This window comes from Cnephaeus nilssonii (genome assembly GCF_951640355.1).
Source record: "Cnephaeus nilssonii genome assembly, contig: SUPER_24_unloc_1, whole genome shotgun sequence".
In the NCBI taxonomy this organism is placed as follows: Eukaryota; Metazoa; Chordata; class Mammalia; order Chiroptera; family Vespertilionidae; genus Cnephaeus; species Cnephaeus nilssonii.
The window spans coordinates 74,261-95,208 of NW_027645571.1; the positions used below are offsets into that span (position 1 = coordinate 74,261).

General features: G+C 51.9%; 1 protein-coding gene across 1 annotated transcript in view; it reads left to right on the forward strand.

The window, feature by feature from the left end:
* The window catches only part of LOC307095101 (gamma-aminobutyric acid receptor subunit gamma-3-like), a gene marked incomplete at its 5' end in the record, with an annotated part of 20,913 nt that extends 471 nt beyond the window's left edge, over window positions 1-20,442 (forward strand). Inside the window, 6 exons of the mRNA XM_079800867.1 lie at window positions 395-477; window positions 13,151-13,288; window positions 16,162-16,314; window positions 17,084-17,280; window positions 18,071-18,148; window positions 20,144-20,442. Coding sequence (XP_079656993.1) covers window positions 395-477; window positions 13,151-13,288; window positions 16,162-16,314; window positions 17,084-17,280; window positions 18,071-18,148; window positions 20,144-20,425 — 931 coding nt within the window. The 3' untranslated portion in view covers window positions 20,426-20,442. The remainder of the gene's footprint in view (window positions 1-394; window positions 478-13,150; window positions 13,289-16,161; window positions 16,315-17,083; window positions 17,281-18,070; window positions 18,149-20,143) is intronic.
* Between the last annotated feature and the right edge of the window lie 506 nt (window positions 20,443-20,948).

The window sequence follows — 20,948 nt, forward strand, 5'->3', positions numbered from 1 at the left end:
GACACTACACCGCCCTCTCCAGCTTGGCTCAGTGGATAGAGCGTCAGCCTGCAGACTGGAGGGTCCCGGGTTCAATTCCTGTCAAGGGCACACGCCCGGGTTGCGGGCTCGATCCCCAGTAGGGGGCGTGCAGGAGGCAGCCGATCCATGGTTCTCTCTCATCACTGATGTCTCTCTCTCTCTCTCTCTCTCTCTCTCCCTCCCTTCCTCTCTGAAATCAATAAAATATATATATATATATTTAAAAAGCAATACAAAATGACACGACACGGAGACAACCCCATGATGCCACAGAATGGATGGTGCCCCGCCCTGTTTCCCCCACCACACACCCCCTGTGACTCGGCTGGGTTCTGGCTGGCTGACCTTGACAGTGACCTTGGCTCCCCCGCAGGCTCACCATCAATGCCGAGTGCCAGCTGCAGCTGCACCACTTCCCCATGGACGAGCACTCCTGCCCGCTGATCTTCTCCAGCTGTGAGTACCCCCCCCACCCCGTGCCCCGTGAAGGAATGCCTCCCTGTCTGAGCGTCTGGCGACGGTCACGGGCCGCGTTAGAGCGTCACCGAGCAACCAGACAGAACAGATGACACAGTCTGGTTTTGGCCACCGGGGCGTTTTCACCCCGGACTTCATTCCGTAGGAGCCCCCGTCTCAAACCAGGCGCTTCGATACAGCCGTGTGCAACTCAACCTTTCCTGGCAACAGTGCCGGGTTTGCACATGGGGGGGGGGGGGCGTTCTGCTGTTGTTTCACCAACACCCTTAGGCGAATGGGCTGTTTTGCATATTATTTGGAATTACACACAACGTCTGTCCTCCCCGGCCGGCCGCCCCGGCCCGGCGCCTGTGCGTGTCCCCGACCTGGAGGCTGCCCGAGCACCTGGCCCTCTGGGTGCTCTGAGGAGGCGTTCGGAGGCCGGCACGGTTGGCTGAACCACCGGCCTTCGGACCTGGCTGGCTCGGCTCCGTGGATGGAGCGTCGGCCTGCGGACCGAAGGGTCCCGGGTTTGGTTCCTGGTCCGGGCACGTGCCGGGTTATGGGCTCGATCCCCAGTGGGGGGCGTGCAGGAGGCAGCCGGTCCGTGATTCCCTCTCATCTTGGATGTTTCTCTCTCTCTCTCCCCCCCCTCCCTTCCTCTCTGAAATCAACAAAAAAAAATACATTTTAAAAAATTGAAAAGAAAATGTTTTCTGTCCAAAACATAATAATTTAAGAAGAAATGGTTGGCCTTTGGTGCCTGGCTCAACCTCCAGCCCCCCCTCTCCTCTCCAGAGGTCACGGGGATGGAACTCCAGCCCCGACCCTCCCCTCCCCTCCCCCGCCTGGTTCCCTTGGCAACCAGCCCCCATCCCGCTCGCTCGCGTTCCCTGGGCGGCCTTCTTCGCTTAACAAAGGCTTTCAGGCCGGCCCTGGTCACAGCCCAGGGTTTTAAGAGCTCTGCGCCAGAAAAAGGGACAAAGGCCAAATATATAGTTTTAATTATATATCATTAGCCTCCGAGCGGGAAAGAGCAGAGCTGGTAATTACCGGAGGGCAGCCGGGCTCCGCTGTGCTGGGCCCGGAAGCCCCCCTAGTGCGCGCGGGGGGTCCAGCGTGGACAGCGATGTGTCTGTCTCACTGGGTCTGTGGCCGGCTGCCTTCTCTGGCCCCGCCTCTCAGGTCTGCGCTGGGAGAGAACTGGCTGGAAACCCTGTGGGGGGGGGGGGCGGAACCACGAAGAAGGAGGGTCCTTCTCAACGATAAAAAGACAAATCCGGCCGGCGTGGCTCCGTGGCTGAGCGTCGACCTAGGAACCCCGGTCCGGGCACATCCCCGGGGTTGCGGGCTTGATCCCCAGTGTGGGGCGTGCGGGAGGCAGCCAATCCATGGTTCTCTCTCATCATTGATGTTCCTATTTCTCTCTCTCCCCCTCTCCCTTCCTCTCTGAAATCCATAAAAATATTTTTTTTTTAAAAAAAAGAAAGTATACTAGACACGGAGTTTTACGGTGATACAATACATCATAGTTCAGGCTTGACTTCTGGGAACAATTAATTGGAAAACAAAATGTTCTTTGCTCGGGAGGCGGGGGGCGGGGGGGCGGGGTTGTGGGGAGCCACTAGAGCTGACCTCCTAGCAATTCTGTTTGCGATGCTCATTCTCGTGGTGAGACACTCAGACATAAACCCCACCTCCCACTGGGCGTCCCGGTTCAGTTCTCCATGCCTCTGAAATACAGCGTTCAGCCCGGCCGGCATGAGCATCGACCTGTGGACCCGGAGGCCACGGTTTGATTCCCGTCACGCACATTCTCTGGGTTGCAGGCTCCATCTCCAGTGTGGAGTGTGCAGAAGGCAGCCGGTCCATGATTCTCTCTCCTCATTGATGTTTCTCTCTCTCTCTCTTCCTCTCTCTTTCTCTCTGAAATCAATAAAAAAATATATTAAAACAAACAAACAAAAACCACGCCTGGGTAAAAGGTGTATTTTTTTTAAAAAACAGGAGGACGTGTCCCTCTAATTCTTACATTTTATTTTAATTACTTTTTATTGATTTCAGGGAGGAAGAGAGAGGGGGAGGGAGAGAGAAACATCAATGATGAGAGAGAATCATGGATCGGCTGCCACCTGTATGCCCCCTAACTGGGGATCGAGCCTGCAACCCAGGCATGTGCCCTTGACCAGGAATCGAACCGGGGACCCTTCAGTCTTCAGGCTGACGCTCTATCCACGGAGCCACACCAGCTGGGGCCACCCAGGCATGGTTTTTTGTATGATTTCGTATGATGCGTTGGGTCCTTGGGGAATACTGGTTCCCAGACTTAGGCTGATCACCCACATGTTCCCCAGTTTCACTGAGACAGTGTTGGTTAATGTTTTCACCTCCCCCACGGGAACGGTACGCTGAGAAGTGGGAGATGATTGAGCTCCCGAGGGTGACACGCGTTTCCTAAAATTTTAATTTCCACTTGGAATATCAAATTTTAGTCTCGGCCACAAATACGCACTGTCAGTGACTTCCTGGGAGTGACAGATCCCACTCATTTCCAAGAAAATGCCTGCCGAGCACCCAAGGATGAAAATCACCGTAATTTTCCAGTTGTTCGCAGAAACGCTATTTCCTGGGAGAAGTTGTGCCCGTCAGCACCCTGGATGCGAGGCGGACTCTGGAGGGAGGTTTTAGACTCTTTCTGAACCCTCTCTGGGAGCCACTCTGCTGCAGGGGGCGTTCTCCCCACTCTAGGGAATGTTGTTCCCCGGAAATCAAGGTCCGTGGGAATGGGAGCGGGGGTGCCGAGAGAAGGGAGGGGGCAGCGAAGCCACAGCCGGTCCGAGGGGCCACCGGGAGAGGGGCATCCTCGTGGTGCCTGTCGGAGCGGCAGGTTTGCCGGGAGCTCCTGATCCCGTGATCCCTGCGGGGGCCCCTGAGGTCCAGACGGGAAAACAGCCTGTGATAAACCGCACACGGGCGGCCATCTAAAGACTCCGAGCCCTGGCCAGTGTCGATCAGTGGTTAGCGTCGCCCCGCGCATCCAAGGGCTGTGGGTTCGATTCCGACCAACGGCACGTTACCTGGGTTGCAGGTTCGATCCCCGGCCCTTGTTGGGGGCGTGTGCGGGAGGCAACCCATCGATGTGCCACATCAATGCTATTCTCTCTCTCTCCCCCCCCCCTCCATCCCTTACCCTCTCTCTAAAAAGCAATGGAGCCCTGGCCTGGTAGCTCAGGTGGTTAGAATTATCGTCCGCGATACCCCAAGGTTGTGGGTTCGATCCCTGGTCAAGGCCCATGCAAGAATCAACCGAGGAATGAGTAAGTGGGTAGAACAACAAATAGAAGTCTGTCTGTCTCTCTAAAAAAATCAATCAAAAAAATTGAAAAAAAAAAAAAAAAAGCAAGGGAAAAAATATCCTCGGGTAAGGATTCGCTTAAAAAAAAAAAAAAAGTACCACATAAGAAAAGTATTCCTTCCACCTCACAATGTGCAATCCCCAGAGGAGGGCTTTGTTTTTCTTTCTCTCTTTTTTATTTTATTTTGAATTTTACATATTTTTATTGGTTTCAGAGCAGAAGGGAGAGGGAGAGAGATAGAAACATCAGCGATGAGAGAGAATCATGGATCAGCTGCCTCCCTGCACGCTCCCTTCTAGGGATCGAGCCCGCCACCGGGGCATGTGCCCTGCGCGGAAATCGAACCTGTGACCTTCTGGTTCCGAGGTCGACACTCAACCACTGAGCCACGCCGGCCGGGCAAGAGCTGCCTGGCTTAAGATGCTGCGTCATCAGAAATGAAAGTATTTGTTGTCACCGTTAGACCGCCCTCCGGGCCTTGTTTTTAACTTTTATTTTTTGGGGGGTGTGGTATGTTCAGTTGTAACCAGATTTTACTATTTTTTCCACAGTGGCCTGTCATTAAAACTTAATGAGAAGAGATGTGTTTTATTTAGTTATTTATGTTTGCAAATCATCCGAGTCAGTACAAAACAAAAGCCAGGATAAACAATGCAATTATATACCAGCTCTGGGGCATTGTAGTATTATAAACTTGCCTTTGAAACCGAGGAAGCAAACATTGGGAATCTGTTCCCGCGATTCAAGACGTGATAAAACGGCTCTGCCGGCGTGGCTCCGTGGTTGAGCGTCACCAGGAGGTCACTGTTTGGTTTCCGGGTCAGGGCACGCGCCCGGGGCTGTGGGCTGGACCCCCAGCGTGGCGCGAGCAGGAGGCAGCTGATCCGTGATTCTCTCTCATCATTGATGTTTCTCTCTCTCCCTTCCTCTCCCTCTAAAAAAAAAAAAATCAATAAAAAACATATTTTTAAAAAATAGGTCTGCAACTCCCTGGCGGTGAGTTAAACATCGATCTCTTTTAGCCGATGGAAGAAGATGAAGGTAAATTCCTTTCAGGAAAGAGGAATCTTATGCTTTGGTTACTGTTGTATCCTTCCTTGTAGTCTGTGGTAAGGATGCTGGTGGTAGCTAGCTAAAAATCGAGGTGCCAGCACCAGGGACAGTTCACGCTGCGTGCGGGCCCAGGCAGGCCATCAGGGCGCCTTGAGTCTGTGGGTTCCACTCCCCTTTCTTGCTCTCCGGCCAGCCGGTGTCTTTTCGAGGAAAAGCAAAAGACCCCGAGGGAAATTATCTGTTTTGCAAATCTCAGTCCCATAAAACCAATTACCATGAATGTGTTCTCTCACAAATATGTTCTTAAATATGTTTGTATTGATTTCACAGAGAGGGGGGGGGGGAGAGAGAGAGAGAGAGAGAGAGAGAGACATCAATGATGACAGAGAATCATGGATCGGCTGCCTCCTGCACACCTCCTACTGGGGATCGAGCCTGCAACCCAGGCATGTGCCCTGACCGGGAATCCAACCTCCTGGTTCATAGGTCGACACTCAACCACTGGAGCCATACCGGCCGGGAGTCATTTCACAAATATAAATATTTTATGGTTTGTTTAGAAAAAGCAAATCCTGTTACATATATCAAAGTATGACGTTGCTATCTTAAAAGACTAGAATGAAAACATGTGGTGGGGAAAATGAAGTGTAATAACGGGAAGCCATTTGGATGGGGAAAGAGCAAAAGAATATTCTGGCTCTTCACTCACACACACAGCGAGGAGAGTCTCCGTTCACAGCCCTGCAGTGTGAGCCCTAATGGGTTTTAAGCCCACACTGTTCAGCTTTAATTGCCTTAGTTATGTTTTATTAAGCCAATAACGACCTACAGTATTGCACAAAATTATATTCAAATATTAACTCAGCTTCAAACTTCTATCTGGGTGCATTTTATAGGAGATGTGTCATTGTTATTGGGCTCCATTCTTATTTTAGGAAAAAAGAAATTGCCAAAATAATACCAGAATATTAGATAGGGGCTGATTTCTCTCTCTCTCTCTCTCTCTCTCTCTCTCTCTCTCTCTCTCTCTCTGTGTGTGTGTGTTATTAAGACCCAGTGTGAGCACGCCCCTTATTGGGGATGGAGCCTGCAACCTAGACATGTGCCCTGACTGGGAATCAAACTGTGATCTCCTGGTTCATGGGTCGATGCTGAACCCCCGAGCCACACCAGCCGGGCTTGAATATGTTTTGTTGTTTTTTTAAAATACATTTTATTGATTTTTTTACAGAGAGGAAGAGAGAGGGATAGAGAGTTAGAAACATCGATGAGAGAGAAACATCCATCAGCTGCCTCCTGCACACCCCCTACTGGGGATGTGCCCGCAACCAAGGTACATGCCCTTGACCGGAATCGAACCTGGGACCCTTCAATCTGCAGGTCGACGCTCTATCCACTGAGCCACACCGGTTTCGGCTTGAATATGTTTTTAAGTGAAGAAGAGAGTCCTGTCCTTTAAACAGATTGTACTCATTCCCTTGGAAAAAAAAACTACCACCGTATCTTCGTGACAACCATTGTGTCCGCCTTCATGACAACCATCGGCCAGAAGGCCGAAGCCTGAGGAGGAGGAATGTTCACGCTGTCAGGGATTTTTTTAAATAGCTAGTAATCCCGTATTCCACTGGCATTTTTTTTTTTTTTTAATAATGGTGCCGATCAAGGGCCAGGCTTCAGAAAGAAGGAAAACAGGCAGTGGTGGAATTCCAGGCATCAAACTGTCGTGCCACATGGAAGTACTGACGTTAAAACGAATTCCCCTTCCAACCTCTTTACTTCACCCTCTAACCAGAGGGGGAAAAATGTGGGCGCGATGGGGTTTCTGAACGCGGTGATGATGGACCGTGCCACGCAGGTCCCTTTCTCTCCAGACAAACCTCAGATAATGGCCCGGATCGTTCAGGGAGCGAACGAGACGTCGGTGACTTAAGGAGCCACGTGCAGGGAAAGGGACGGTCCCAGGGAGACAGGCCTTCGGGGCGGGCCTTCTTCCGTGGGCGTCCGCTGTTTCTGACGGAGCATCCGAGGGCTGAGGAGCAAAGGCGACGACTGGAACCCGGGGCGCACTCTCTCCCCTGGGCACCGGAAGAGAAACGCATCCCAGGAGCAAGGATGAGCGTCCCACCGCCCGTCCCTCCCAGACCCTGCAGCCCAGCAGCAAATCCTGCCAACCGGGAGCTCATCCCCAGGGGTTGTCGCATCTGACCTACCTTCTCGTTTACGATGTTCTCTTTCGAGCTCTTAGATGTCAGCTAGGGAGCATTCTTTTAAAATGTATTTGCATTCATTCCAGAGAGGAAGGGGGAGGGGGAGAGAGATAGAAACATCATTGATGAGAGAGAATCATTGACTGGCTGCCTCCTGCACGCCCTCCTACTGGGGGTCGAGCCCACAGCCCGGGCGTGTACCCCTGACTGGAATCGAACCCAGTACCCTTCGGTCCACAGGCTGACGCACTATCCACTGAGCCAAACTGGCTAGGGCTTGCTTTCTTTTAGAATTCACTTCCTCCTTCTTGTTTCTAGCCCGCTGTTAGAATTTAGGAGATCCGGGAGTAAACTCCTCAAAATACTTTAAAAAAAACGACCAGCAGCCCTGCCGATGTGGCTCCGTGGTTGAGCGTCGCCCAATGAACCAGGAGGTCACGGTTCGATTCCCGGTCAGGGTACATGCCAGGGTTGCTGGCTCGATCCCCAGTAGGGGGCATGCAGGTGGCAGCTGATCAGTGATTCTCATCATTGATGCTTCTCTCTCTCTCTCTCTCTCTCTCTCTCTCAAAATCAATAATATATATATATTTTTTTAAAAGCTGGAATGGCTGTGCCCCCAGCTGTTTGCAGAATCCACTGTCAATTCCTATGCAAGTACTCCTATCGGGACGCCAGAGATGTTTACAGGTTTTCATACTCAAGGACTTGGAGTCAATGAAAGATGAGCAGGCGTAGAAGGGGGAAAATGCAAGAAATGGCAAACAAGAGGAAAGCAGAAAATAGACTCCACGAGGGGTTTAGGGAACGCACTTCTCCAGCAGACAGCCAGAGAGCTCCCCCTGTCATGTTCGAATCATTAAAATATAAGCGATAGAAATTCAGCAGTGGGCTGGAGACCAGAAAGAGAAAGCAAATTCTAAAAGAAAAGAAGAATGCTCCGTAACGGACATTTAAGCGCTCTAAAGAGATCATCGTACACTAGAAGGTAGGTCGGAATAAAACAACCAAAATGAAACACTGCAAAGCCGAAGGACAGCGAGGGGATAATAACGCAAGCAGACGTGGAGACTGCGCCATGCGGGGGGGGGGGGGGGGGGGGGGGGGGGGGGGGAGGGAAGAGCCCAACACGTGTATAATTGGAGCCGGAACGGAAGAGGAAGAAAATGAGACAGCTAAAATTTGAAGTCCTAAGAGCTAAGGAAAATTTTAAAACTGATGAGAGACCTCCAATCAAAAATTCAAAAAACCCATCTGAACTCCAGTCGGGATGAATAAGAAAGTGATTAAAAAAAAAAAAAAAGGTCTTGAAACACATCAAGGTAATCAGCTGAAAAATCAGACTAAACAGAAAAACATCTTAACAACCCCTAGAGCAAAAACACTCATTTTCTTCAAAAGGGCAGACATTGGATTGAGAGCCAGAGCTAACTTCTCAGCTGAGAAGATGGAATCTAGGAGACCATGGAGTGAACTCCTCAAAGTGCTTTAAAAAAATAACCAGCAGCCCACCCGGCGTGGCTCAGGGGTTGAGCATCACCCAATGAACCAGGAGGCCGAAGTTCGATTCCCGGTCAGGGCACATGCCAGGGTTGCGGGCTCGATCGCCGGTAGGGGCCAGGCCGGAGGCAGCCAATCGGTGATTCTCTCTCATCACTGATATTTCTCTCTCTCCCCCTCTCCCTTCCTCTCAAAAACATCAATAAAATATGTGTTGTTTTTTTTTAAAAGAAGTAAAAATTAAAGTGTTTTTTCCCCCCACTATTTGCTACTCCCAATTCAATCTGGGCATGTCCAGTCACAAACGATATGATTTGCATTTTGAACCATAATCTCCCCGTAGGGTAATCATTCTTTGCTTTTCTGTTTATTGCCAGTCGCTGTGGAAATGAGTGACATTCATTGCCCAGTTATTGTTAATGTTTTATCTAAATTTGTTTTGTATAATTTATTCCGTTCAAGTCCAGGCAGCTAAACAGAGTGAAAAGATGCCTAAATTCCTTGGGAGCAGACAGCAAATGAGGCGATAAATAGATTATAAATCGTAATTCATTTATTTAAACAACGTTTAGCAGATAATAATGGACACTTACAGGAAATTTGTCATTTCAATAATTTGGGTTTAAAGTATTGTCCAGTGAGCCCGGCCGGTGTGGCTCAGTGGTTGAGCGGTGACCTATGAACCCGGAGGTCACAGTTTGATTCCCCATCAGGGCACATGCCCGGGCTGCGGGCTCGACCCCAGTTGGAGGTGTGCAGGAGGCAGCGGACCAATGATTCTCTCTCATCCTTGATGTTTCTTTCTCTCCTTCTCTCTTCTGAAATCAATGAAAATATATTTTTAAAAAACAAATAAAAAAGGATTGTTGCTTCGGGACTGAGTTTGACCCTTAGGGATAGGTTCACCTCTGAGGGTCTGGGCTGACTCTTCTGAGCTAGGCTGGCTCTTAGGGTCTGGGCTGGCTCTTAGGGTCTAGGCTGGCTCTTAGGGTCTGGGCTGGCTCTTAGGGTCTGGGCTGGCTCTTAGGGTCTAGGCTGGCTCTTAGGGTCTGGGCTGGCTCTTAGGGTCTGAGCTGGCTCTGAGGGTCTAGGCTGGCTCTTAGGGACAAAGCTGGCTCTTAGGGTCTGGGCTGGCTCTTAGGGTCTGGGCTGGCTCTTAGGGTCTGAGCTGGCTCTTAGGGACAAAGCTGGCTCTTAGGGTCTGGGCTGGCTCTTAGGGTCTGGGCTGGCTCTTAGGGTCTGGGCTGGCTCTTAGGGTCTAGGCTGGCTCTTAGGGTCTGGGCTGGCTCTTAGGGACAAAGCTGGCTCTTAGGGTCTAGGCTGGCTCTTAGGGTCTAGGCTGGCTCTTAGGGTCTGGGCTGGCTCTTAGGGACAAAGCTGGCTCTTAGGGTCTAGGCTGGCTCTTAGGGTCTGGGCTGGCTCTTAGGGACAAAGCTGGCTCTTAGGGTCTAGGCTGGCTCTTAGGGTCTGGACTGGCTCTTAGGGTCTAGGCTGGCTCTTAGGGTCTGGGCTGGCTCTTAGGGTCTGGGTTGGCTCTCGGAACGAATGTCAGCCTTTGGGACTTGATCCGGCTCTTAGTTCTTGGCTGGGCTATCCGGGCTCGGCTACACCTTTCAGGGCTAGGCCCAGCTCTTAGGAACGAGGGTCATGCCTTTGGACCAGCTTCAGCTCTTAGGGTTACGCTTGGCTCCTCCGGGCGAGGCTCGGACCTTTGGAGTGGGCTCAGCTCTGCCCTTTGGGGCTCGGCTCGGCTGAGGATCGGAGGTTGGGCTCTGAGGCTCCGAGGCAAGGCCGGACCGCGGCTAGCTCCCGTGTTTAAGGCCGTCACGCTGTGTTGGCAGTGGCAGAAAAATAAAGTGGTAAAAAACACAGCACGGTCACCGAAGCCCTGGCTGGTGTGGCTCTGTTGCCTGGATCGTCATCTCGTCCACCCAAAGGTTGCGGGTTCGATTCCTGGTCAGGGCTTATACCCAGGTTGCGGGTTCGATCCCCCCATCAGGGTCCGTGTGGGAAGCAACCAACCGATGTTTCTCTCTCACATGGATGTTTCTCTCTCTTCCCCCCTCCTCTCTCTCTCTGTCTCTGTCTCTGTCTCTGTCTCTCTCTCTCTCTCTCTCTCTCTGTCTCTCTTTCTCTCTACCGATAACACTTTTAAAATAATAAAAAAGAAAGCATCGTCCATGCAGTAATTAGTAAGTCTGCCATGGCATCCTATGTTCATCTTTCACCTCTCCAAGTTGTTCACACTTAAGGCAAAAACTAGAGGGGAAGACCTTGACCCGGCGGAATCCTGTCCGTTGGGGGACGGTCCGTCTACCTCACTGCTGTGCCGAGCTCGTGGCAGGGTTTCCAGTTGGCAGGAGGAACGCACCGCCACGGGGAAGCTGTATTTGTGTCAGAGGGAAAGCGATTGACGTGCGTGTGCCAGCAGCAGCAGTGAGCTCTCCCCCACGCTCCGCGGAGCAGAGCCGCGGCCTTATCTCCAGAGCTGTGGTGCGGGTGTAAATCACATTCTGGCAGATAACTTAAAGTGCGTGTTTAACTCTTATACATAATTGGGTCCTTATCTTTTAAAAAAAAATACATTCAGATCGGGATGTACGTTGTGGCTGGTTTAAGACAGAGAGAGGCCCCGAGGGGAGTGAGCCTGTGCGTCCCAGCTGCCGACAGAATAGAGTTATTTCTTCCTCCGAGGCGGTAATTTTGCACGTACGCCTAAATAAAGATGTCCTCTTTTCAATCTTCCCCACCGCTATTTTTTTTTAAATTTTTTTTTTTTTTTTTGCTGGTGGGAAGAATGAGATGCCAATTTTATTTCCATACTCCTATTTTGCTTCTGAATATATCCCGTTAATTAATGTTCGCGTTCAGAAGGACTCATTTGAATAAAGCCTCCGCCAGGCATCTTTTAGGTGTCTGGTTAATTCTAGAAAATTCTGTTTGCGTGCATGAAATGGGCAAGACGGTTTCCCTTGGCAATGTTACTGCTCGGAATCATGCTTGTTATTGTTTTTATTTTATTTTATTTTTATTGATTTCAGAGAGGAAGGGAGAGGGAGAGAGAGAGAGAGAGCGCGAAACATCAATGCTGAGAGGCGATCATGGATCGGCTGCCTCCTGCACCCCCCCTACTGGGGATCGAGCCCCCAACCCCGGGCATGTGCCCTTTGACTGGAATGGAACCTGGGACCCTTCCGTCCGTAGGCCGACGTTCTATCCACTGAGCCACACCGGCGAGGGCCTCCGGTTTAATTTTTAAGTGGAAGCGATGAGAACCAACACCTTGGTCTTGTTCCCGGGGTGGGAGCCTTCCGTTGCTCCCCACGCGCCTCCAGGTGAGCCGTGGGGTTTCCGTGGTGGATACCACTCGTCAGGCTGAGGAGGGGCACCTTCCGTGCCGTGTGGGCTGATGCTGTGGTCACGAAGGGGTGTTTGTTGGCTGGCTGTTCTTTTCCTGACGCTGACGACGAGGCCGCCCTGCTCTCTCTGTCCTCCCTGTCTGTGGGCAGTGTGCTACCTGGTGGGTGCCGATGTATGGCTCTCACCTCGGGATGTTCTCACTGCCCTGGCCGTGTCCTCCCAGGCTCTTTCCCTGCCTACGGGCGTCCGGTGTCATTTCCAGATACGGGTGAATCCCCCCCCCGCCCGGTGCGTCTCTGTGCGTCTCTACTTCCATCCCCCTGTGGCTGGAGAACGTACATTTGGGTGGTTTCCATCGTTTTAACTTCCCGTGGCGTTTGCTTTGTGTGTCCTCGTACCTGGCTCATTCTGGGATGTCCTCCCTCTGGCCTGAAGGAGATGGTGTGTTCTTGCTATGGTTCAGGGGTGATCTCTACAGAGGTCTGTTCGTTGAATGAACATCTTAAAATAACAGAGATCGAGCCCGGCCGGCATGGCTCAGGGGTTGAGCATCGTCCCATGCACCAGGAGGTTGCCGGTTCGATTCCCGGTCAGGGCACACGCCCGTGTTGCGGGCTCGATCCCCAGTGTGGAGCGTGCAGGAGGTGGCTGATCCATGATTCTCCCTCATCATTGCTGTTTCTGTCTCTCTCTGCCTCTCCCTTCCTCTCTCGGAAATCAATTTTAAAAAAAAGTATATATGTTACTTTTAAAAAGATGAACATAAATCTGCCTTTCCGGAGACCTGGGCGGTCTCATTCTGGGGAACAGTGGACAGTGTGATGGGCGGGTCTGGTTCAGGCAGTTAGCTCTCGGTGTCTGGGAGCTGGTGAGACCCTGAGCCCCAGTCTCGGGGGTCCACGACAGCTTGGCTCTCCACGGGGAAAGAAATCAAGACAGCAGGACAGCGCCTGTGTGCCGTGTCCACACCGCTGCCGGCCCGGCCAGTGTCTGGGAACGTCTTGCTGATCATGAAGCTCTTCAGCCGGTGGCCCCCTTCCATTCATGTTTTTGGGGTGTCTGTGCGTTCAGGAGAACGTAGAGAGCCAGGAGGCCCTAAGAGTGTAACACGGGAAGTGGTCGGAATGACAAGTTTGACGGTCATGTTTTGTAAAACCTGCATCTTCCAGTGTGTTCATACTTGTCCCGTGTTTTCAGACGGCTACACCAAAGAGGAGATGATTTATAGGTGGAGGAAGAACTCCGTGGAGACGGCCAACCAGAAATCCTGGCGGCTTTACCAGTTTGACTTCATGGGCCTCAGAAACACCACGGAAACCCTGACGACGTCTGCAGGTAGGAATAAGCAGGAAACGGTGTGGCTCTCTAGGGACCTGGCCGCGCGGCCCCGGGGTGGAGCGTCCAGCCATGAACCAGGAGGTCCCGGTTCGACTCCCGGTCAGGGCACATGCCCGGGTTGCGGGCTCGATCCCCAGCAGAGGGCGTGCCGGAGGCAACCGATGAATGGTTCTCATCCTTGATGTTTCTCCCTCTCCCTTCCTCCTTGAAATCAATAACAAATATATATTTTTAAATCAATGGAAAAACTGTCCTTGCGTAAGGATTAACGAAACAAAATAAAACATTATATTTATACTAGAGGCCCGGTGCATGAAATTCGTGCACGGGGTTGGGGGTCCCTCAGCCTGGCCTGCACCCTCTCCAATGCGGGATCCCTTGGGGGATGTCCTACTGCCGGTTTATGGACTGCTGGCTCCTAACCGCTTACCTGCCTGCCTGCCTGCCTGCCTGTTCGCCCCTAACCACTCTGCCTGCCTGCCTGATCACCCCTAACTGCTCTCCCCTGCCGGCCTGATCACCCCTAACTGCTCTCCCCTGCCTGCCTGATCACCCCTAACTGCTCTCCCCTGCCAGCCTGATCGCACCTAACTGCTCTCCCCTGCCGGCCTGATCACCCCTAACTGCTCTCCCCTGCTGGCCTGATCACCCCTAACTGCTCTCCCCTGCTGGCCTGATCGCACCTAACCGCCTCTGCCTCAGCCCCCGCCATTGTGGCTTTGTCCGGAAGGAGGTCCGGTCTAAATTAGCATATTACCCTTTTATTAGTATAGGTATATATTATGCTATCCTTCATGTACTTCCTGGTGAGGGAGAATTGTGGGATTTACAGATTGACTTTCTGAGTTAAGTAGCCCACTCCATCAGCTGTTAGCATTTTATTCGACGTGACATGCCTTACCAGGGTGCTCTGGTGAGATTCATATCTTGAGTGCGAAGAGAAGTGCACGTTTAAAATAGCTCCAGTAGAAGGAGCTCTGAGAGTGGTTTCTTCTTGGCGGTTTGTCATATTTTGCCTGAGTGCAATCTGGGTAATACATCAGTCTGGGTGTTCGAGTCAGGATTTTAAAAATAGTGGCAGTGTCTTTTTGTTCATAAGACCGAGCGAAGAGCCTCTCAGACCCACTGTGAGTCACCCTCCTCTAACGCAGACAGGAGGTGCGGGAGAAACACTGCTCGGTTGAATGAACTGCTCATCCACCAAGAAAATCGAGGTTCTGTGATGCCGATCACATCTGACGATGTCTGCTCTTTTAAAATCAGTTCTCATGAATTATTCCTGCAGAGCAGAATTATTGCCCGCCCGGCCGGTGTGGCTCAGGGGGTTGAGCATCCATCTAGGAACCAGGAGGTCACGGTTCGATTCCGGTCAAGGGCACATGCCCAGGTGGCCGGCTCGAACCCCAGGAGGGGGCGTGCAGGAGGCAGCCGATCAGTAATTCTGTCTCATCACGGATGTTTCTATTTCTCTGTCTCCCTCTGCCTTCCTCTCTCTGAAATCAATAAAAATATATATTTTTTAAAATATGTGCATTTTTTTAGTTGCAGATTCCTCCTCCTCTCCCTCTTTCCCCCCCCCTCTGCATTCTCTTGTGTGAAGGAGAGATTTTAATTCTTTGTTCTCAAGTTAAGGTCTTGCTACATATAGCCTGCAAAGCTTTTTGGCTTTTTTTTTAAAAAAAAAATACATATTTTTATTGATTTCAGAGAGGAAGGGAGAGGGAGAGAGAGAAACATCCATGATGAGAGAGAATCATGGATCAGCTGCCTCCTGCACGCCCCCTACTGGGGATCAAGCCCGCAACCAGGGCCTGTGCCCTTGACCCGAATCGAACCCGGGACCCTTCAGTCCGCAGGCTGACGCTCTACCCACTGAGCCAAACCGGCCAGGGCTTTTGGGCTTTAATTTTCCTGCCTCGGTTTCCCTGTTCCACTTGTACCGGAACTCTCCTAGCTTTTCATCGTCCTATAACAGCAGCTCCAAGGTCAGGTCCTGGAGCGTGGCCGACCGCCCCTCTCACTCTCATCCCCACAGTGGGACGTCGCCGGGGAGGGGTCTGCTCTGGGGAGGGGTCTGCTGGGCCTGCTCTCCTGGGTCGGGAAAGAGACGGCGTTGCCGGATTAGCCGAGAAGGACGGTGCCTCGCGCGCGGGCATTGTCCCTCCGTTTATCTCACCCGGCTCAGGAGCCTGCCACGCGCTGTTCGCCTCTGTTGGATGTTCCACGGGGGCTGTGTGTATTCCTGCCGGGGTGATTTGTTCTCTTTGGTGTTCCTGTCTCCTGTTTGTTTTCCTGCTTCGTCCTTTATTGAAATTTTATGTAAAAATTAATAGGCTTTTAATATCACCCATCATTCAGTCACATCTCCCCCAGGAAATGAGGTCCCTGGGCACGCCACCGACTTAGGAAAATATTTGTGTTCTCTGATTGCTTTGGTTTAATCATTCCGATTCCTTTGTGCCGGGATGCTCATTTGCTTGCAATCTGAAATGGCTTTTGGGACGTGATCTCGAAATGGAAGTTTCTGTCAGCCACCCTGAAGATGGCCGCCGCAGACTGCGGCAAGAAGAAGAAGAAGAAGGAGGAAGGAGGAAGGAGGAAGGAGGAAGGAGGAAGGAGGAAGGAGGAAGGAGGAAGGAGGAAGGAGGAAGGAGGAAGGAGGAAGGAGGAAGGAGAAAGGAAGGAGAAAGGAGGAAGGAGGAAGGAGGAAGCAAAGGCATGGATCAGGAAAGGCGGCGTTTTCCCGAGTTCAGTGCCGCTCCCTGTCCGCCGTCGTGCGTGAAAATGGAGCCTTCAGCACGGTCTCCGCGTTCCTTGTCTGGTTTCCGGCCCCGAGGACGTGGCCTGACTGGCGACGGTGTGTGTTGCAGGCGATTATGTCCTCATGACCATCTACTTCGAGCTGAGCCGGAGGATGGGCTACTTCACCATCCAGACGTACATCCCCTGCATCCTGACGGTGGTCTTGTCCTGGGTGTCCTTCTGGATCAAGAAAGACGCCACCCCAGCAAGAACAGCACTCGGTGAGCATCACCCAACCACCACCCCCCCTCTCTCTCTCTCTCTCACACACACACACACACATTCTCTCTCTCTCTCTCTCTTTCTCTCTCCTCCATGTCGCGGCATTCTCGTACAGGTGTGTTCAGAAAAAGACTTTGAGGGAAAGAGAGCTCACGTGTCATTGACCTCCTCTGAGGGCTGCTTGAACTGCGCTTACGTTCTTCACGGTAGCCAGGGGAGATGACTCTTTCTGACAGCAGAGTTCCACGTGGGCCCCTTCAGTTGCGTTGGGGTTAGGAAGTCAAAAAAGACCTTAAGTGTGGACCCACGTGCACGGAATGGCCCAGGTCAGGCCAACCCTCGGTGTGGTTCGTGGACGCATTCACCCATGAGTGAATTGCATTCTGAGCAGAGCGTGCGTCTCAGTGCCCGAGAAGCCAGCAGAGATGAGCCAGGTGCAGCTTCGCCCTTAAAGAGCTCACAGCCGCCCGGCGGGCGTGGCTCAGGGGTTGAGCGTCGAGCTACGCACCAGGCGGTCACGGGTCATTCGATTCTCGGTCGGGGCACACGCCCGGGTTGCGGGCTCCATCCCCAGGGTGGGGCGTGCAGGAGGCAGCCGACTCATGATTCTCTCTCGCCATGGATGTTTCTATCTCTCTCTCTCTCCCTTCCTCTCTGAAATGAATAAAAATATTTTTTAATACGAATAAAGTAAAAATAAAGCACAGTGTTGGAGTGGAGGGATGTCAGTGTGGCTCCTTCTACACCCGGGCCCCTGTCCCCTTGCAGGCATCACCACGGTGTTGACCATGACCACGCTCAGCACCATCGCCAGGAACTCGCTGCCCCGCGTGTCCTACGTGACCGCCATGGACCTCTTCGTGACCGTGTGCTTCCTCTTCGTCTTTGCTGCTCTGATGGAGTACGCCACCCTCAACTACTATTCCAGTTGTAGAAAGCCAGCCATCATGAAGAAGAAAACATCAGTGAGTTCCAGTAGCAAAGATTTGGGGGCGGGGGGGGAAAGAAGTGGGAAGGTAGTTTGAGATACATGATTTATATTCCTAAGGGTCTTATACAACACTAGAGGCCTGGTGCACAAAATCTGTGCACTCGGGGGGTCCCTCAGCCCGGCCTGCACCCTCTCGCAGTCCGGGAGCCCTTGGGGGATGTGCAGTTGCTGGCTTAGGTCCACTTCCCGGGGGAGCGGGCCTAAGCCGGCAGTCAGACATCCTTAGCGCTGACACGGAGGCAGGAGAGGCTCCTGCCACTGCTGCTCCACTCACCAGCCCTAAGACCGGCTCAGGGCTTCCCCCTGTGGGAGCACACTGACCACCGGGGGACAGGTCCTGCATTGAGCACCTGCCCCCTGGTGGTCAGTGCACATCATAGCGACCAGTCGTTCCGCCCTTTGGTCGATTTGCCTATTAGCCTTTTACCATATAGATGATATAAATAGCTAACTCAGCAAGCCTTTTAAGTCCAGCCAGTGTTGCACCATCGTTGAGCATCAACCTATGAACCGGGAGGTCACAGTTCAGTTCCCGATCCAGGGCACAGGCCCGGGTTGCAGACTCGATCCCCAGTGTGGGGCGTGCAGGAGGCAGCCGACCTATGATCCTCTTTCATCGTTGATGTTTCTGTCTCTCTCTCTCCCTCTCCCTTCCTCTCTGAAATCAATGAAGATATATATTTTTTAAATCGTTCTTAACGAGGGGCCGTACGATGCAGGTGTTCACAACAGTTTTGTAATTACTTTTTCTGTTTCTCTTACAGTTATTGCGTCCAGACTCCTCAAGGTGGATCCACGAGCGGATAACCCTGCAGGCCCCCTCCGTATGTATAACGTTGCAGGTGCAAATGTTTCTGCCAGCTCTTACTAAAGTGAGATGGACTGATAGGTTACTGCGTATGTGTTGAAGAACAATGCACATCCTCCCTTCAAAATGTGTTTACAAAAGAAAAGTGTTTACTTTTGTTGTTAATCCTCACCGGAGGATATTTTTCTGTTTGTTTTTTTTGTTTGTTTGTTTGTTTTAGAGAGAGAGTGGAAGGGAGAGAGACAGAGAGTGAAATGTCTGTGTGAGAGAGACACATTGATTGCTGCCTCCCGCATGCACCCCAAGTGGAGCAGGGATCAAGCCTGTAACCCTGGTATGTGCCTTTGACCAGAATTGAACCCGGGACCCTTCAGTCTGTGGGCCGATGCTCTATCCACTGAGCCAAACCGGCTATGGCAATGTGTTTATTTTATTTTTTTAAATATCCCAATTAGAAAATTTGGAAAAATTTTTCTAATAAATAAAAAATAATAAAAATTTTTTCTTTAAAAATAAAGGGAAAAAAATGAATCATAATCCTTCTACCCAGGGATTAATACATAACATCCATATTCCTGATTTTGGAACTCAAACGTACGTTATAAACAAGCTTCTGTGTCATGAATATTATTTTTAAATTTTTACTTTTCAAATGTAGTTGACCTTCAGTATCATTTTATATTAGTTTCAGGTGGACAGCAAAGAGGTTAGACAATTATATAATTTATGAAGTTAATTTCAGTACCCACCGAGCAGCATATATAGTTATTACAATATTATTGACCACATGTACTTTATATCCCCCATGTGACTATTCTGTAACTACCAATTTGTACTTCTTAATCTCTTCCCCTCTCCTACCCCGCCTCCCTAAACCCCACCCCACCTTGCAGCCATCAATCAGGTCTCTGTATCTCAGTCTCTCTCTGTTCTGTTTGTGCATTTATTTTGTGTTGTTGTTTTTTATTTTATTTTATTTTAGATTCTAACTATAAATGAAATCTAGGGTATTTGTCTTTCTCTGTCTGACGTATTTCACTTTCCATAATACCCTCTGGGGCAGTGGTCGGCAAACTCATTAGTCAACAGGGCCAAATATCAACAGCACAACGATTGAAATTTCTTTGGAGAGCCACATTTTTTAAACTTAAACTTCTTCTAACGCCACTTCTTCAAAATAGACTCGCCCAGGCCGTGGTATTCTGTGGAAGAGCCACACTCAAGGGGCCAAAGAGCCGCATGTGGCTCGCGAGCTGCAGTTTGCCGGCCACTGTTCTAGGTCAGCGGTCACCAACCGGTGGCCCGTGGGGTCCGAAAGGTTGGTGACCGCTGCTCTAGGTCCATACATGCTGTTGTAAATGGTAAGATTTCATTCATTTTTTTTTTTAAGACCGAGGATTCCATTGTCCTAAAATTATTATTATTTTTTCCAATTGATTTCAGAGAGAGGAAGGGAGAGGGAGAAAGGGATAGAAACGCCGAAGCCGGTTTGGCTCAGTGGATAGAGCGTCGGCCTGCGGACTCAAGGGTCCCAGGTTCGATTCCGGTCAAGGGCATGTACCTTGGTTGCGGGCACGTCCCCAGTAGGGGGTGTGCAGGAGGCAGCTGATCGATGTTTCTCTCTCATCGATGTTTCTAACTCTCTATCCCTCTCCCTTTCTCTCTGTAAAAAATCAATAAAATATATTTAAAAAAAGAAAGGGATAGAAACATCCATGAGAGAGAATCATCAGTCGGCTGCTTGCTGCGCGCCCCCTACTGGGGGTCGAGCCCACCACCCCGGGCACGTGCCCCGACTGTGACCTCCCGGGCCAGAGGGCCACGCTCAGATCCTCTGAGCCACGCCGGCCGGGCGTGCGCTGTGCTGCTTCTTGCATTCGATTTGCAGAAATGGAATCCTCAGAAGGTGGAACTCTCCCGTGCCGCGGGGTGGGGGAGGGCACCCGTGTCCACTGCTGGGCTCCCCCGGGCCCGTGCTCGGTGCGTTCCGCGCGGTGGTGACTTCCGTGCTGTCCTTGTCGCCCCGCAGAACTATTCCCTCCTGGACGTGCGGCCCCCGCCCCCCGCGATGGTCACCTTCAACAACGCGCTGTACTGGCAGGAACTGGAGGAGGCCTGCGTCTACGAGTGCCTGGACGGCAAGGACTGCCGGAGCTTCTTCTGCTGCTACGAGGAGTGCAAGGCCGGGGCCTGGAGGAGAGGGCGCATCCACATCGACATCGCGGAGTTGGACGCCTACTCCCGCGTCTTCTTCCCCACGTCCTTCCTGCTCTTCAACCTGGTCTACTGGGTTGGGTACCTGTACCTCTGAGCGTCGCCGCCCGGCCACGAGGGAAGCGTGCCGGGCTCCCCTCGCCGCCTGCCGCCCTCCCAGCCCTGCCGCGACCCATCGGAGCAGCAGCGGAGAGGGCGCTGCTCGGTTTAACCAGTCCTCACACCCCACCCCACCTCTGAGCAGCGTGGGAGAACGCGGCCAAGATCCTCATTATGTGTTTCACACTCACATGCGCGTGCGCGCGCAGCGCGCGCGCGCGCGCACACACACACACACACACACACACACACACACGCTGCGTTTTCAAGGGACATTCTTGCTGATCCCCTCCTGAGTCTGCAGCCTGGTGATGTTCAGGAACGGTTCCGGGGATGTGGGAAGCGGCTGCCGCTGATCCCTGCAAAGAAATCTCTTCGCACACGCAAGCAAATACCTGAGACGCTCTCTCAGACCCCGGCCGACCCCGGCTGGCTCTTTCCTTTGTCGCCCTCGGGGGGGGGGGGGGGCGCCAGCACCCACGTGTGTGGGGTCACTGCAGCTGCGACACACTCCTCCTGCC